The 14,771-nt window shown below is 49.3% G+C and overlaps 1 protein-coding gene across 5 annotated transcripts in view; it reads left to right on the top strand.

Moving 5' to 3' along the window:
• The window catches only part of AP3B2 (adaptor related protein complex 3 subunit beta 2), a 73,939-nt gene extending 62,104 nt beyond the window's left edge, over window positions 1-11,835 (top strand). For 3 of the 5 annotated variants that reach the window (XM_053272762.1, XM_053272763.1, XM_053272760.1), the window contains 4 exons: window positions 1,511-1,608; window positions 2,289-2,312; window positions 10,010-10,148; window positions 11,207-11,835. In XM_053272762.1, the coding sequence (XP_053128737.1) occupies window positions 1,511-1,608; window positions 2,289-2,312; window positions 10,010-10,148; window positions 11,207-11,357 (412 nt within the window). In that variant the 3' untranslated portion in view covers window positions 11,358-11,835. The remainder of the gene's footprint in view (window positions 1-1,510; window positions 1,609-2,288; window positions 2,313-10,009; window positions 10,149-11,206) is intronic. The other 2 variants (XM_053272764.1, XM_053272761.1) reach the window with 1 other exon arrangement.
• Window positions 11,836-14,771: the final 2,936 nt, after the last annotated feature.

Here is a 14,771-nt window from a genome sequence, read left to right as displayed (position 1 = left end):
TCCAGATCAAAAGGGCATGCAAGCTGTCCCTTGTGGATGATTTATTAGAGAAATCGGTTCCCATTTTTTCAATATATAGACTTGCCAAAGACAGTGCATTGGAGACGATTGCCACTTAGCTCAGACCTTTTATTTTGTAGTGTGAAGATCTGGGAGAGTTTCCCCCCTCTTGCTTTTTGCTTGGGGTTGTAATCTTTGATTCATTTTGGACTTTGTGGCACCATGGAGAACCTGTAACGTGGAGAAGTTATGGCCATTGCTTATTTTGTAAACTGGAAGATGTTTATAATGAAAAAATATTTATGGGCAGGAGAGAGGTGTTGGAAAGCAAAATACCAATACTATGCTCACAAGACCTCTGGTGAGTCCATAAGTGGGTAACATGCTGATTAAATGTGAGCAACCAAAAAGGCCTGTGCTCCCAGCAGGCATGATGTCTGAACTTGCCTGAATCTGTTTCTCGAGATTCTCTGCCTGACACTGTGCCAACTTTGGTAACCAAGATCTGAAATTTAGGTGGAGAATGCTGGAGTACATGGATCAGTGGGGGTGTCAGTACCATCTAGGGCAGGGCTGCACAACTTCGGCCCTCCAACTGTTTTTGGACTACATCTCCCATCACCCCCAGCGACAGTGGCCCATAGTTGGGGGTGATGGGAGTTGTAGTCCAACATCTGCAGGAGAACCAGAATTGAGCAGCCCTGATCTAGGGGGAGAAATGCTCATTGAGATGCAAATTTTGGGTGGTATAGAAATAGGTTAAATAAGTAAATTTGTGATTTTTGGCAAGGTCGACAGCCCTAGAGATGGAAAAGAAGCCAGAGCATTGCAGTCCTTTCAGCTTTCAGTGTTCTCGTGCTTTTATTATCTTGACCACTGGGCCTGCTGCAGCCAAATTTACAATGGTGTGTTAAAAGCTTTAAGAAGTTTTTTCAAAACACAAAAAATACGATAAATTTTTTATCGAAGACGTCAGAGGAATGGAAATGAAATTGGCAAGTCCTCCAGAGCTTACTTTATGGAGATAGTACAACCATTTGTCCGTTGTTATCCTGACCGTTACCCTCTCAGTTTCCTCTGTGCAGAAGTGACCTCAATTTCACCCTAATTGTTTGGAAATAAAGAAGGAGTCGTCATAACACAGAGAAAGCTGTAAGTGTAGCAGTACGATCACCTATTTTCTATTTTTAGTAGGGGTAGACAGTGCCAAAAATCATTATGAGCATTAATGGTTGTTGCTACGGCCAGAATTTGTGGACCTGGCTTACGGATGACCGGGAGAAAGAATGTTGGGCAGAGAGTGTGGGCATCGGACTTGGGTGAGTTCAGACATCACGCCCACCAGGAGTGTGCACTCTGACATTTTACGGACATGTTCCCCGTTTATGGACCTGCCAGCAGTTGTGTGAGCCTGCCCATTGTTGGCTTGGGAGGCTCTCTTGTTCCTCTGGGCAAGGTGAACTGTTGCTAAAGCCAAGCTGCCCTTTGGCTGTCCTGTTTCTCTCCTCAGCACACATACTCGCCAGTTCTACGTGTCCATCCAGCCTCCAGTGGGGGAGCTCATGGCTCCTGTGTTTATGAGCGAGAATGAGTTCAAGAAAGAGCAAGGTAAGGAACTGGGGAGCGACCTGCCACTGCCTTTTCCCACCCCCACCCCCACCCAGGGGGATAGGGCAAGCTTTTGCCAGCAGGAACCAAAGTGGGCAAAGAACCTGCTGAGGGCTCTCCCGCATCACTACAGACAGGGGCCCATCCTGCCCTGGCACGGAAGCAAAATTAGTTAGAAGAGACTCACCCTGGCCTGTTGCAGCTTTCCCCCGCCGATCAACCCCTGAAGAATTTTTGGGGCTACTTCTCTTAAAAAGGAAAGGGAGAGAAAGCTCCCAGTCCAATGACCTGAAGGGCAGTAGCCATGTCCCTTATTTTCCTGGTGCAGAGGGAGTCCCTGCAGAGTTGTGCATTTGCATCCAGACACTAACTCTTCTTTGAGAGCAGCCTGGCTCTACCAGTTAAGGTTGGCTCTCCATCAACCTGTGCCCGGCGCAGTACTGCCCTTCCCCACTCCTGTCCCTGTGGATTTCCTCTGGGTGCCTCCTGTCACTGGCCAGTAAGAGAACCAAAAAAGCGAGCCCACAAGGAGGATGTCCCCAGAACCCACCTTTTATCCCACCCAAGCTGGCAATGGCTGTGGGGAGTGCACCCCCTGGGCTGTGCCGGCAGCTGACGCTAACCATGTGTTTTGTTCTCCTCCGCTGCCTTGTGCATTCTTGCTTTTTTTCCCCCTTTAGAGCAACTGTTAAAGATGGGTGTGGGTAAGTGCCAGCACAGGTCGCTACTTCCTGCGAGTGCTGCAGCTGTCTGCTCCTCCTAGCCGTCGTGCTAGTGCTGCTTTCGCTGGGTGGTGTATCTCTTCTTTAGCCACAGTAATAGCACTGCTTCTACCCTGGGGCTCTCCCGCTCCTAGCCACAGAACCACTGGCACTGCTTCTACTGGAGTGCACATCCTTCTCTCTCTCCTTGCCCTAGTACCAGCACTGCTTTCACTGGAGCACACACCCTTCTCTCTCTCCTCACCCTAGTACCAGCACTGCTTTCACTGGTGCGCACACCCTTCTCTCTCTCCTTGCCCTAGTTCCAGCACTGCTTTCACTGGAGCGCACATTCTTCTCTCTTCTTGCCCTAATATTAGTGCTGCTTCCTCCACAAATGTGCCTTGTTCCTCCTGCTGCACTCTTGATTCGTTCCCTTCTGGCATAGCACCTCTGACTACTAGCCCATTAGACTACTAGTTCATTAGGTTGAAGAAGTAGGTCAAAGTGGCTAGGAATATACCATCTTTCAAGGTTCAGAGTTCAGCTTTTCAAGGTTCAGACAATGAAGGGTTGGGTGGCATCAGGGCTGGGGGGAAAAGAGGCTTATACATAGCTACTCTCCTAATTGCTTTAGGAAGTAAGAATTGCATTCAGGCAATTGGGATAGAAAGTACTGTAAATCTGAAGAGAGTGCGTTCTTTCCTTTCATGCCATTGATGTGCTTCAAATTACTAATATGGGCAAGATGGCTGACAAATTTTTCAGGAAGCTAGTGGTTATTTTAAGACTCATTTTTCAAGATGGCAAGAAGAACATGTAGAAATTTGGAGCCAAGTCAGTTTATAAGCCAGCTTCAAATGTTGATGAGGAGCACAGCGCAAGAAGGAAGGAGCTGTCAGCAGCCTTCTCTCTTTGCCCCCCACCCTTTAAAGCCTGCAGAGGGCATGGCGGTGCAGCATTTGGTGCCTTGCCCCTGGGCACCCCAAGCTGCATACCTGATCTTTCAGGGGGAGTATAACCCCATCCAGAACAGGCAGATGACACCCAAATCTATTTCTCCATTTGACCTCATCAGGAAATGGCATAACTTCCCTGAATGCCTGCCTGGAGGCAGTAATGGGCTGGATGGAGGATAAAAAACTGAAGTTGAATCCAAATAAGACAGAAGTACTGACTGTGGGTGGGGGGTTTCAGGACCAGAGAGATAGTTTAGATATTCCTGTTCTGAATAGGATTACACGCCCCCTGAAAGATCAGGGATGTAGCTTGGGAGTGCTCCTGGATCCAAAACTCTCTGGTTTCATACCGCTCTTCAACCAAAGTTCTCAAAGCGGTTTACATAGAAAAATAAATAATCCAGGAGCACTCCCAAGCCACATACTTGATCTTTCAGGGGGAGTGTAATCCCATCCAGAACAGGCAGATCTAAATCATCTCTAGGATCCTGACCCCCCAGAGTCAATAACTCTGTTCTGTGTGGATTCAACTTCAGTTTCTTATCCCTCATCCAGCCCATTGCTGCCTCCAAGCAGGCATTCAGGGAAGTTATGCCATTTCCTGATGAGGTTGATATGGAGAAATATACCTGAGCGTCAGCAGCATATTGATGACATCCTGCACCAAACCTCCTGATGATCTCTCCCAGAAGTTTCCTGTAGATGTTAAAGAATATTGGAGACAGTATGGAGCCTTGTGGACATACTGTAGCCATTAAGGCTGGGGATTATGTGACTTCAATCATGTTGTTGGCCATGGCATGTTTGCGCCCCCATTCCTCACCCTCATAAACAGTGTGTATGAGGCCACATTTGGATTGGAACCAAACTGAGGGGGTCAAGGAAAGACCATAGCTCACTGGTAGGGCATCTGTTTTGCATGCAGAAGGACCCGGGTTCACTCCCTGGCGGCATCTCCAGGTCGGGCTGGGAAAGACCCCTGCCTGAAACCCTGGAGAGCCGCTGCCAGTCAGCGCAGAATGCTGAGCAGGCTCAGGGCTGCACGACTTTGGCCCTCCTGCTGCTGTTGGACTACAGCTCCCATCATCCCTATTGGTTGCTGTGGCCAGCAGAGATTATGGGAGTTGTAGACTGGCCCTGCAGGAGTTGTTACATTTCTGTAGCCCTGAGCTAGATAAACCAATGGTATGATTCAGTAGAAGGCAGTTTGCCCACCATCTGCCACCCTTTTCAATGCTATTTACCTGGTGGCGGGGAGCTTCCATTGACTCCAGGCCCCCACCCCGAAGGCTATGGGGTACATGCTGGGGAAACCTAGTCTCCCCACACACACACACCCCAGGACCATATTAAGGGCTCCCTACGGTTCCCATTGGGACCTCCCTCTTCCTTCACATCTGCTACTTGCAGAGAGAAATAGCTAGCGTGTCAGGGCCAATGATATTCTCAAAGCTTCCTTAGTTTGGCCCTTTTTTCTCCTGTGCTTTATTGCTGTGGATCTATGGCAGCCTTTGAAGCAAAGTGGATGGGCTCCCGATAGCTCTCTATGTAGACAAAAAGTCTATGTAGACCAGCTAGGACAGTAGTCATCACTATTTTTGAAGCAGGGGCCACTTTGGCCCCCCCCAAAATAAAGATTCAGTGTGAGAGCCACCTCCCACTGTGCTGACTTCTGCACAGTACTGCACTTTTCTCAGTGCTGGGAAGGCCCTTTAGGAGAGATGGCGCCCCTCTCTCATTATGTGCGCCCTCTCTCATTATGTGCTTTAGGAGGAAAGCACCTGGGTAAGCTTCCCAGCACTCCGTGCACACCTTCCAAGATGGTTCAGGGGCTCAAGAGGGCTCTGTTTCCCTGGTGCTGGGGAAATTGCGGCACTGGGTGCTGGGAATGGTAATCTCCTCAGGGTGCCAGGGGGAGTATTCTGGCTGAAGCACCAAACAGGCCCTGTGAACAATTAATCAGGTAGCTGCACTTAGGGTTGATGACGGCTGCCCCTGCCCCCCGGGCCTTATGACGGAGAACAGAATGTGGGGTGTTGTGTGAGCTGGGCCCTCGCCTGGTCGACAGATGGGCTTCATTGGCACAGTGTCTGGCATGGAAGCTTGGGAAAGGGCACGGATGCCTACAGCTTCTTCCTCTCTCTTGGGCTGTTACGTTTTCTCTCCCTGCCTCCGTCTGCAGTTTTGTTGCATGTATTTTGCATGATACTCCAAAGCTGCAAGAGAGGCTCGCAGGTCCTTTTGGGGGGTGGCTCCTGCTCCTGAGCAATTGTCTTCCTTCCCTCTTAATCTCCCCTCCCTTTTTACCTTGGCAGAGCTCCTGGGCTGCTTCTTGAGCACCAGACTCCCTGCATGGTTCAACTAGGCAGCCATTGGCATGTTACGCCCTAGCATCTAGGGGTTAACCTTTTTCATACACACTTACCTGTACCATTCCTGAAGAGGAGGGCTTGCCAGGTCAAGAGCCCAGAGCCTATTTGTTTGAGAGGCCCACCCACCCACCATGGTGTAGCGGTCAGAGTGTTGGACTAGAACCAGGGAGACCCGAGTTCGAATCCCCATTCAGCCACCAAACTCACTGGGTGACTCTGGGCCAGTCACTTTTCTCTCCGCCTAACCTACCTCACAGGGTTGTTGTGGGGATAAACATGCCCACCGCTTTAGGCACCTGGGAGGAAGAGTGGGATAGAAATGTGAACAATAATAAAAATAGATGGCCATTCCTACAGCCAATCGAAATCTGGTCTCTGCAGTTGGCGGGGGTGGGTACTAAATATTTGCATGGATTGAAAATGTCTCTGGCTTGTAAGGGTCTCCTCTCTTAAGATGTTAAGGCATCCCCCTTCCTGTGCAGACACTGTGCTTCCAATTAGCGCAAATGTGCCAGTAAAGCCATTATGAGTCCCGAATCAGTCTTCCCTTCACATAGCTCAGCAACAGGTAAGGATTTGGGGCTAAATTTTGATTCCGCATATAACATGGTTGTGGTTCAACTAGAATCACTTCCCCACACCCCCACCCCACGAAAACCTCTTGGGGTTGGGGGCACCATGTGAAGGTGGTGGATCCTTCTTTTGCTGCCCTCTGTACAGAAACTAAACAGCCTTTAATCCAGGGCTTCTCAGACTTGGGTCCCCAGGTGATGTTGGACTACAACTCCCATCATCCCCAGGGCTTTGGCCATTGTGGCTAGGGATCATCCCATCCCATCATCCCCAGTGGTCTTTGGCCATTGTGGCTGGGGATGATGGGAGACGTAGTCCAACAGCATCTGGGGACCTAAGTTGAAAATGCCTGCTTTAATCCATTGGGGAGGTCCTCTGCTTTGTAACCTAAAAGAAAAATTGGCATAAAATAAAGCAAGTATTGCTACTGGCAGGTAAAGCCGGATCTTCTGGATTGTATCAAAAAAGTAAGGCTCGGTTTATACATGCAGCAGAATCAAGCAGCAAGCTTCTTTTCTGAAACATTACTGCTTAAGGATGGAGGTGGGGGCATTAAATATCTGGATGCTCATGCGTAGTAAACATTCCCTGCATGCAGAAAACTATCATGTTGCGGAGGAGGGTGCAGCCAAGCTGCATCCTTGATCTATTGCTTTTCTATGTTTAGGGAGGTCACATGGGAGCATTCAAATAGCCCAGCCTTCTTTTCCATACTGTTTTGTTGCATAAGGAAGAATCAGTGCTGAAATCCCAGATCAGAGTTTTAAATTCAGTCCTCCTAGCGGAGATCAGTGAACAGTTGCAATTGCAGCTGATGATGTAGCCCTTCTTAGGGGGAATTTTCCCTAATTAAAATTGATCCCAGGTTCTTTATTCCAAGGGTGGGGGGAGGAATATTTTCTCCTAGGGAATATTTTCTCCTAGGGAGGTTTTCCTCGTCTCTTTATTTCACGTTTGCCCCAAAAATAAAATAGGTGCTATGGTGACCCTGGCATATAATTCAAGAACAGACTGAACACCAGCAATAACAGAAATAAATAATTTTTAAAAAAAACTGGTTAAATTGTTATGTTAAAAGAAGACATATATATAGGAGACGATAAAAAAAGTTCATTAAAATATAAGCATTCCATAATTAGCTATAGACACATTATAAGCCCTTGAGCAGTGATACAATGACTCTTGTCTTGTTCAAAAGATGCATCCTTTTTAAGATACCTTGTGGCTCGTCTCAGATGCGACGAGTATTTATATACTGCTTTTCAACCGAAGTTCCCAAAGACATTAAGTCCCCACTTAGTTCTAAGCAATCAAATAAATAAGATGGCTCCCTGTCCCGAAAGGGCTCACAATCTAAAAAAGAAACATAAGACAGACACCAGCAACAGCCACTGGAGGGATGTTGTGCTGGGGATGGATAGGGCTAGATGTCCTCAGTAATAAATGGGAGAAAGACCCAGTGTGCTTTTCTCTTTTCTTTTCCTCTTGCTCTTCTTTCCTTCTCCCTATATCTGTTTTCTTTCCCAGAGCCATCGTTGGTCTCCTAACTGCTGCCAACATCTCTCCCTTCTTTCAATTGGCTCCTGCCCTCTGGAGCATTGTACACATTTATTTGGTTGGTTGCAGGACCCTCCTTCTGCCCACCTCCCCGCCTTTTTCCAAGCCAGGTATGCTGGCTAAAGCCAGGCACCTGGCTAAAACTATCCCAAGCCAGTCGGAAAGTGGTTGAACTCTGGCAGGCTTGAACAAAATTCAGGCTTGGTCTAACTTTTTTGGTAGGCAAGCCACCTAATGGCACAGTGGGGAACTGACTTGACTAGCAAGCCAGAGGCTGCCAGTTCGAATCCCTGCTGGTATGTTTCCCAGACTATGAGAAACTCCAGCAGCGATATAGGAAGATGCTGAAAGGCATCATCTCATACTGCGCGGGAGGAGGCAATGGTAAACCCCTCCTGTATTCTACCAAAGACAACCACAGGGCTCTGTGGGCGCAAGGAGTCGACACCAACTCGACGAAACAACTATTATTACAACTTATGCAATTGCACAGTCTTTTAATCACATGCCTTCATCATGATTATATTAAAATATCAGTATGCGATACATGGATTCTCTGTTAATGCTCACATAGTCAACACCCAAGCCATTGTCTGCCTTCAAAAGTCACCCACACATTGTCACTCTGTCCGAGTTGCTACTCTGGGCATGCTTTCAGATTGCAAGGAAGCATGTCCATACATGCACCGCCTCATATTCATTTGCAGCACTCAGCACTTGAAAGCTGATACATCATAACAACGACTGCACTGTAATCCCGCCATTCATCCCTCCAAGGTGCTCAGTTTGCAGTTCCTCCTCCCCCCTATTTTACTTGAGTTGCATACGTGCCATTTTCCAAGTTGAAACACTTCACAATTGTTGGTTTCCCCCTCTTGCCTCTGCCATTTTAATGGATGCTGTGCTTGGGTTCAACCTGGGAGTGGAATATAAATACAGACCGATTGATTCCAAGCAAAGTGGCCCGCGGAAATAGCTGTGAAATGACAAAGCTATTAAACAATTAAAATGATAGGCTAACATAAAGCAATGGAGCAGTGTAGGCAGGCACAGAAGTAGCAGCATCTGCAGTGTGCTTCCCAGAAGCTCTGGTTGAGAAATGGTGAGATGGTTTTCCCCACAAGCACAATCCGGGTTGGGGAAGCATCCAGCAGGCTCCCAGCCCCACGCACACTCCCTAGAAATAGTTGTGTGTCGGCCAACTCGTCTCGATCTGGATAGTGGGGCAGCTAACCCGGCTTGTGTACCCAGCACTGTGTTGGGTGTGGCGGATGGAGACATCTGCCATCAAACACTGTTCTTCAGGACCAAGATTGTATTAACCATTGTAGGCTTTTCCTTAGCCTTCTCCTTGGGAGGGGGGCAAGAAATCGATAGGCAGGAATTGCTCAGAAGAATCTGCAATGTTGGGAAAGCTACATAGGACATCGGAAGCTGCCATATACAGAGTCAGACCATTGGTCCATCTAGCTCAGTATTGTCTACACAGACTGGCAGTGGCTTCTTCCAAGATTGCAGGCAGGAATCTCTTTCAGCCCTATCTTGGAAATGATGCCAGGGAGGGAACTTAGAACCTTCTGCTCTTCCCAGAGCAGCTCCATCCCCTGAGGGGAATATCTTATAGTGCTCACTTACACTTCTAGTCTCCCTTTCATATGCAACCAGGCTGGACCCTGCTTAGCTAAGGGGACAAGTCATGCTTGCTACCACAGGACCAGCTCTTCTGACTCCACCTTGCAGGACTCTGGCATCTTAGGGGCACAAGCAGAGATACTGAGGGAAAATATCCCAATCTCTTGGTTGCCAGCACTGAACAGATACAGCTGCCCTATACCAAGTCAGACCCTTCAGCCCTCTGGATCAGTCTGTCTACCCTGGCTGGCTGCGGTTCTCCAGGGCTTCAGAGAGGGGGGTTTCCCCAGATCTGCCTGGCAGGGATTGAACCTGGGACCTTCTGCATTCAAAGCATTGAACTGCAGCCCCATCCCTAACCGGGGACTTGTCTCTTTAGCTCCTGAGAATTCTAGCCCTGCACAGAAGGACCAAGATGGGAGCTCCTGAGAAACTGCACATAGTTACACTCTGCCATTCTGGGAGGAGCTATGCCCCCGAAGGCCGTGGAACTGCCACTCTTTCCCTTACTGCCAGGCAACCCCTCCCCCAGCCCTGCAGTCTTCTTTAAACACCCAAGATTTGTTTTCCACCCCGACGAATCCTGATTTCCCATTCTGCCTTCCAGGGAAGCTAACGGGGATGAGTGAGATCACCGAGAAGCTGACCCTGCCGGACAAATGCCAGAGTGACCACGTGATCGTGCAGCAAGTGACCGCAGCAGCTAATGTTAGCCGTGTGCCCTGTGGTTCGGACAAGGAATACCGGTGAGGAGCAGCTACCGCAGGCCGGGGCCTCGATCGTCTGCTTCCCCCAAGTCTAGCCTTGCTTCTTGAGCTGCTCCCAACCCAGATCTCTCCCGTTTGCTATTAGCTGTGAGCTGAGGCTGTTGTCCTAGCCATGATTGCCATCTGCTGCCTCCAGGCATGTCTTAACTAGTTTCCCAAGGCCTCAGAAGGCGGGAAACGGAGGTTTTCCTCCCCGTCTCCAGGCTCCTGAGAGTGGCTCTGGAGATCCTTCTGCCTCTTAAGGCAGCTCTTCAACCAGTGTTCCACTCCCTGCCGCCTTGCTGCTCATGATCAGCGCCTCACTCGTGGATAGGCAGCTCACCTGAGCAGCAGGCAGGGGCGGCCCTTTCATGAGGCAAGGGTGGCAGGGTGCCTTGGGTGGCAGATTATTGAGGCCTTAGCAGGGTGGCAAAATGCCTCCCACCGCTGCCTCTGGAGCAGCTCTTGGTAATCAATCTGACCCTTGCAAGGAGGGCCTCTCCTCACACTCCCTATAATGCTTGCAAGAAGCATGGGGGGAGAGAGGAGGAGGCTGCGGGCCACCTCCCCACCTCTCTCCCACCACTACGTTCAAAGCTTTCAAGGGTTGGTTTTGAAAGGAGGGTGGCCCGCACCAATCACGTGGGACAAGGTAGCATTGCACACCTTGCCTCAGTACCTTGGGCCATTCCTGCCAGCAGGTTCTAAGTCCTGCTCTTTGGACCCTGGTTCCTGTAGCCTCCGGTTCCTCCCATCCGGGGTCACTTGCTGGAAAGGTTGCTGGGTCAGTTGCTGGTCTCCAGATTGTGCTTCTTTACCAATCTGTCCCCTACCTCCTTCACTCTGGTCTCCAAAGTCCACCTTGGTCCCACGGTGGCACCCTGCACCAGTAACTACGTAATCAAGCCATGCTGGACGAGCCATCAGGCCACCTGCTGCATGGAATCCTCGAGCAAGTGCGGGGCTTGGAGTGTGTGGGGCAGAGGCCAGTTAAGGGTCGCTTTGACGTGGCGCCATTTCTGTCTCCTTTCTTTTGCGGGGCTGTTTCCTCTGGGCAGGTTTGCTGCGAAAACGGTGAGCGGCGGAAGCCTCATCCTTGTCACCCTGGAGAAGACAGCCGGCACCTCAGCACAGCTGACCATCAACAGTGAGAAGATGCTGGTTGCCACCATGCTGGTGAAGGACATCATCCACTCCTTGACCCAGTGACCAGGCGGCTGCTCTCTCTCTCCCCTGACATGTGTGAACCCAACTGTACATCCTTCCTGTCCTCGGTTCTTGACTCAGCCACCTGTCTCCCTGCCCCTGTCTTGCCTTGCTGTGTTCCCCTGTCCCTACATAAAGTTCACCATAGAACAGTGGCTTCCAACCTGGGTTCCTCCAGAGGTTGCTGAACTACAACTCCTGGCATCCCCAGCTACAATTTATTAAGGCTAAGGATGCTGGGAGTTGTAGTTCAGCAACCTCTGGAGGAATCCATGTTGGAAAGCACAGTCATAGAAAAGGGGGTGCAACCTCTGATGTGGATGGCAGAGGCTAGTTCAGCAGCAAATAAGCGGGTGTTGGGAGTGCTGAAGATCTCCGTGACTCTGTCCTTATTGTGCAGTAGGTCCTCTTCCCTGGTTTCTGTCTGATGACACTATTTATTATGGACGGGGGCCTTTAATAAAGCTCTTCCTGGAATTGGCTTCGACTCGCTGACTCTTCTCTGCAGGGAAATAGTAACAAAAGCTGAAATGGAAACTTGATGTTAAACTCCAAACAAGACCCTCGGTCAAAAACCAAGATACATACAATCATATACAAGGGGGTCTCTGTTGATCCGACAAACAACTGAAAATGGGAGCCTTGGCCAGAAAAATGCTTTTAAATAAATAAATAAATCATATTTTTAACAGTTCAAAGGCACAAAACCCCAAATCACCAAAGACAACGGCTTTCGTATAAGGCTCTGCTCTTGCACAGCTGCGTGAATTGTGCACATTAAATGCACACAGGACAAGTTTTCCACGTAGCTCCTGGTTTCGATACTTGATCAAATGTTTACAGTTTAGACTTGTAAAAGAAGATTCTCCAATGCATTAAATGGAATGGGTAGAGTAATTCTCTGAAATAGTGTCTCTCCCGCTCTAAATAATGCAGGAGAATATTCTTTTCAAAGTCTAGAACTGACAAACTCAAAAGCCCCCATTCAGACTACTGGTTTTTTGTTTTGTTTTTTTAAACGGTGCTCACAGTTAGTTACAGTATCAAAAGTGCGTAGGAAGTCACTCACCCACCCCGCCACTCATGCTATACAGCAGTGGGGTCTGCAAAGGGACCCACTGTAACTTTGAGGGAAGGTGCTTCCGTGACCAGCAGCCTGGATCTCCCCAGTTGGCCAATCACAGAAGTGCCTTCCCTCATGGGTACAGCGGGTCCCTCTGCAGACAACTGCCATCTGAGTGGGGCTAGAGGTACGTAACCACTGCAGAAGCGCTAAGGGGCCCGCCTGGGTTCACAATTCCAAAGTGGAGGATGCCGACAACTGGATTCTTCAGTCTGATGAGAAAATGGTATCAAAAACTCAAACAGAATTTTGATACAACAGTTTGTGGGGAGTGGTCTGTAACCTTGGAGAAGCCAGCCGAAGATGCAAAGCTGAGCAGCCCTGGTGTATTATTATTGCTTTTATTATTATTATTTATTTGATTTCTATGCCACCCTTCCAAAAATGGCTCAGGGCAGTTCACACAGAGAAATAACAAATAAATAAGATAAACAAAATGGATCCCTGTCCTCAAAGGGCTCACATTCTAAAAAGAAACACAAGATAGACACCAGCAAGAGTCGCTGGGGGTGGATAGGGCCAGTTACTCTAATAAAGAGAATCACCATCTTAAAAAAGGTGCCGCTTTGCCAAGTTCGCAGGGGTGTAGACAGTACTGAGCTGGCTAGACCAATGGTCTGACCCGGTATACGACAGCTTCCTATGGAATGTCTAATGAAACTCAGCTCGTGACATTAAACCATCAAACCGTGAGCTTCCTCCCCACCCCACCGGCTCAGAAGGACTGTATCTCGTTGGGAGCACCTGCTTTACCTTCTGGGTTCAATCCCTGGCAGCATCTCCAGGTACGCTTGAGAGAGAGAAAGAGAGACTGACATTTTGGAGAGCTGCTGCCAGTCAGTGTAGACCAGGGATTCTCAGCGTTGGGTCCCTTGATGTTATTGGACTTCAGCTCCCATAATCCCCAGCCCCAGTGGCCTTTGGTTGGGGATTATGGGAACTGAAGTCCAATAACATCTGGGGACCCATCATCATCACATTTTATATATCGTTCTTCCTCCAAGGAGCGCAGAACAGTGTACTACATACTTAAGTTTCTCCTCACAACAACCCGGTGAAGTAGGTTAGGCTGAGAGAGAAGTGACTGGCCCAGAGTCACCCAGCAAGTATCATGGCTGAATGGGGATTTGAACTTGGGTCTCCCCGGTCCTGGTCCAGCACTCTAACCACTACACCACACTGGCTCTCATTCTCAATGTTGAGAATCCCTGGTGTAGACAATACTAAGCTAGATGGCCCAATGGTCTGGCTCTGTATAAGGCAGCTTCTTGGGTTCTTCCGAGGACACTCCTCCAGTTCAAAACCCTGCTCAGCTGCAAAGCTAGTTGGGTGACCTCAGGCCAGTCACTGTCTTCTGCTGAGAAGAAGCCCCATAGCTCTAGGTCAGGGCATCTGCTTTGCATGCAGAAGGCCCCATGCAGAGTCCCTGGCATCTCCCACCAGAGCTGGAAAGGCTCATGCCTGAAACCTCAGCCACTGCCAGTCAGTGAAGACTGAGCTAGATAGACCAAAGGTCTGACTCGGTGCAGGAATATAGGAAGCTGCCAAATACTGAGTCAGACCCTTGGTCCATCTAGGTCAGTATTGTCTGCACAGACTGGCAGCGGCTTCTCCAAAGTTACAGCCAGGAGTCTTTCGCAGTCCTATCTGGAGATGCCAGGGAGGGAACTGGGAACTTTCGGCCTGCATGCATGCAGATTTCTGGACGGCATAATGCTGTAGAGGAAAAGAGAAACCAGGCTCAAGAGGGCTGATCCTACAGGCCACCTTGAGGGCTCTCAGACCGGGGACGGAGGCCTGCAGCAATGCAGCACTCTCTGCCGATGAGCAAAAATAGCTCAGCAGAACAGGAAGCCTTAGAAATGTGCATCCAATCATGCTTCGACCCACAGCAGAACTTGAAGCAACTCAGTCAGTGGCTACTTTCTGCTTGCCTGGTACAGAAGAGAATTTGATTTGCCGCTTTGTGTGCCATACTGGGGAGGGTGCGCATGAAAATGCGCCACCTAATGGCGGAGCGGGGAAGCGACTTGCCTAGCGAGCAAGAGGCTGTCAGTTCAAATCCCCGCTGGTGTGTTTCCCAGACTATGGGAAACACCTATATCAGGCAGCAGCGATATAGGAAGGTGCTGAAAGGCATCATCTCATGGTCATCCCCTCCTGTATTCTAACAAGTAAACCACATGGCTCTGCGGGTCACCAGGAGCCGACGCCGACTCGACGGCACAATCCTTTTCCGTGCATGAAAATGCAGCATGAAAACAGCCAGCTTCCTCACTAGCACAGCCTCTGCA

Source organism: Hemicordylus capensis, chromosome 10 (genome assembly GCF_027244095.1).
Source record: "Hemicordylus capensis ecotype Gifberg chromosome 10, rHemCap1.1.pri, whole genome shotgun sequence".
NCBI classification, from domain to species: Eukaryota; Metazoa; Chordata; class Lepidosauria; order Squamata; family Cordylidae; genus Hemicordylus; species Hemicordylus capensis.
The sequence above is the reverse complement of the archived record's forward strand: the minus strand, read 5'-3'. Positions and strand labels throughout refer to the sequence as shown.